Source organism: Penaeus vannamei, chromosome 25 (genome assembly GCF_042767895.1).
Source record: "Penaeus vannamei isolate JL-2024 chromosome 25, ASM4276789v1, whole genome shotgun sequence".
NCBI lineage: Eukaryota > Metazoa > Arthropoda > Malacostraca > Decapoda > Penaeidae > Penaeus > Penaeus vannamei.
Window position 1 is genome coordinate 28,068,030 of NC_091573.1, and position 2,500 is coordinate 28,070,529.

The following is a 2,500-nucleotide window of genomic DNA, read 5'->3' on the forward strand; positions in this document are numbered from 1 at the left end:
GCCGCCCGTCAGTGCAAGCAGGATGAGAGGGGCGGCAAGGAGGCGCGGCGCCGACTTCCTCCTCCGTCCTTGCTTCTCCATGACCTCTTGGGGCCGACAGCGCTTTCCTGCAGGGGCTGATAAGGTGGGCGGGAGAGGGGTGGGCGGGGGTGGGCGCGGGGGGTGGTATTCTTTCTATTTTCGAATCTGTTTTTTTTTGTGTTTGTTTTGTTGTTTTTTTGTTCTGGTCTTGTTTCTCGGGGATTTGAGGATTGTTGTTCTTGTTTTCTTGTTTTCTTTTTGTTTTGGTTTTTCTTTCTTGTAATTTTAAAGGATTAAGCTCTTTTGTTGTTGTATATGAAACCTTTCTTTTTCTTTTTCTAATTCTCACTTTATTTCTTCTCTTGTGCGGATTTCAGAAAGACTCCAAGAGGGTTTTTCCTGTTAGATAAGCCTTATCTACACTTCCTTTTTGGCGCTATTAAGGGTTTGTCTCCACTTCTTTTTTACACGATTTTAAGCCTTATATCTTCCTCACGTTCCACACTCACCAGGCTTTTCATTATGACTTTCCTTTATTTGTTTATCTCGTTGATTCATTCACTGTTTCACTGCACCGGTTGTGCTCGAAACAACGTATCGTTTTGGTTCACTTCTGTAATTATTTATATATTTTTCGGTTAAGAGAGAAGAAAAATAATTTACATTCTAGTTGAGAGAAAGGATATCTGTTGCGGTTGGGAGAAAGGTTTTGTATTTCTTTGTTATGGGCTCTGTCGATGTTCTACGAAATTTGATATCGTTATCACTCCTAGCTATCATAGTTATCCTCAATATCATTATCATTTAGACTACTATTTTCTTTCCGGAGATGATATTCTTATTTTTTTTATCTTTTTATTTTCTTTCTTTTTCTTACCGTGGTTCATAACTCCTCCCATTTTAAATCACCTCGGCATTTTATCGATTCAAAAGTCAAATCATTTTATTCCCTTGCGACATTTCTCCTCGAAAATTAATTCCTAAAAGACCCTCACATAAGCAATTAAAAATACACCTTAAAAAAAATATATATGCATTCGCGACGGCCATTTATAACGGTATGCCTTTACATTTTTCGAAATTCAGAGGTGATTTCAAGGCTGCGTTAAGTACGTATCCATTTTTTTTTCTCATTTACTTCCGTCTTCCTGAGTATTTCCGTTTTCTATGCGGTCGGCTCAGTCCCTCCCTCGCTAAAACCACATCGTCTCTAATCATTCTTTATTTCTCTTCTACTAATTCCCTTTTATGTAACATCCTTTATCACATTACCTAAATAAAATATTTATAAAACAGAGACGGAAATAAAAGTAAACATTTAAACTAAGGGGCGTCAAACGAGGCATGACAACAGAAATGTTAACAAGGAAGTCGCGACGAGTGTGTGTGTGTGTGTCTGCGTGCGTGTGACGAGTCGAGTTAGCGTCAATGACATTACGTAAAATTCTGCGGGTCACGCCCTTGTTGGGTCGAAGGTCATGCGCCTGGCTTTGGGTTTTTTGCTTCCCTTGACCCTCGAAGCTGACCAACGATGCCACTCTTTCCCTAGGTTTGTTGTTATTTATGTTTGTGTTGTTTTTTGTGTCCGGATGTTGGTGGTGGTAGGGGGGGGGGGTGAGAGGCTAGTTTGATAAATGTGATTATTTATCTATCTATTCATCTAAGATTTTTTTAGTGTTTAGTTTGCTATGAAAGAGAACGAATAGGATATTATAAAAAAAATAGCGGTATGAATACCTATTTGGTATATAATGTCTTTTCGAATTACATACGATTCAACCCAAACACACACACACACACACACACACACTACACACACACACACAGCCACAGACCATGTCCTGAACACCGAATACAGACTGGCGACACTAGTCCTAACACGGGGTTATTGATAACCTATCACATAAATCAGTCGTTAGACAGATGTGCTAATGCTTCTCGGTTGCGGTTCGTGGGTCTACCTGGTCAGAATGTTAACACACACTTTACACGTACATGTATACATACGTATGTACGTAAACTTGCCAGTAGTTACGTGTCTATTCATTTTGTTAAATCTAAATAGATAATGTATGAGTGTTTTTTTATGGATTTGTCTCTCTATCCGCACACACGCAGACGCACACGCACCTTTGCACATACACACAAATATAACTTTCATAGATACCTGTTTACACTTTGCTAGTTATTTTCTTCATATTTCCCCATGTCACAAAATCATAAAAAAATAATAAACTATTCAAATAAACTCTAAACTTTACTTTTACGTATCTATACGTTTTTTTTTCTTTTGTTTTTCTTTTCTATTTTCAAGTTAGCACTTCACTTCACTTGACAATATAAAGACTTCACACTTCAAAATAAACACGCTTCTTGCTTCTAAATCCTTTACGCATGTACTTCATCTCACAACAAAAAACGAGAAATTCCTGAAGTCAAACTATATGTAACTTGGTTTCCAACACCCTTGTATCTATGC

The 2,500-nt window shown here is 38.0% G+C and overlaps 1 protein-coding gene across 4 annotated transcripts in view; it reads right to left on the minus strand.

Annotated features, from left to right (window-relative positions):
- Positions 1–2,500, minus strand: part of LOC113804116 (uncharacterized) — a 139,313-nt gene that overhangs the window by 134,334 nt on the left and 2,479 nt on the right. For all 4 annotated transcript variants that reach the window (XM_027354953.2, XM_027354951.2, XM_027354952.2 and 1 more), the window contains exon 2: positions 1–634. This exon is cut by the window's left edge and continues 12 nt beyond it. In XM_027354953.2, coding sequence (XP_027210754.2) covers positions 1–81 — 81 coding nt within the window. In that variant the 5' untranslated portion in view covers positions 82–634. The remainder of the gene's footprint in view (positions 635–2,500) is intronic.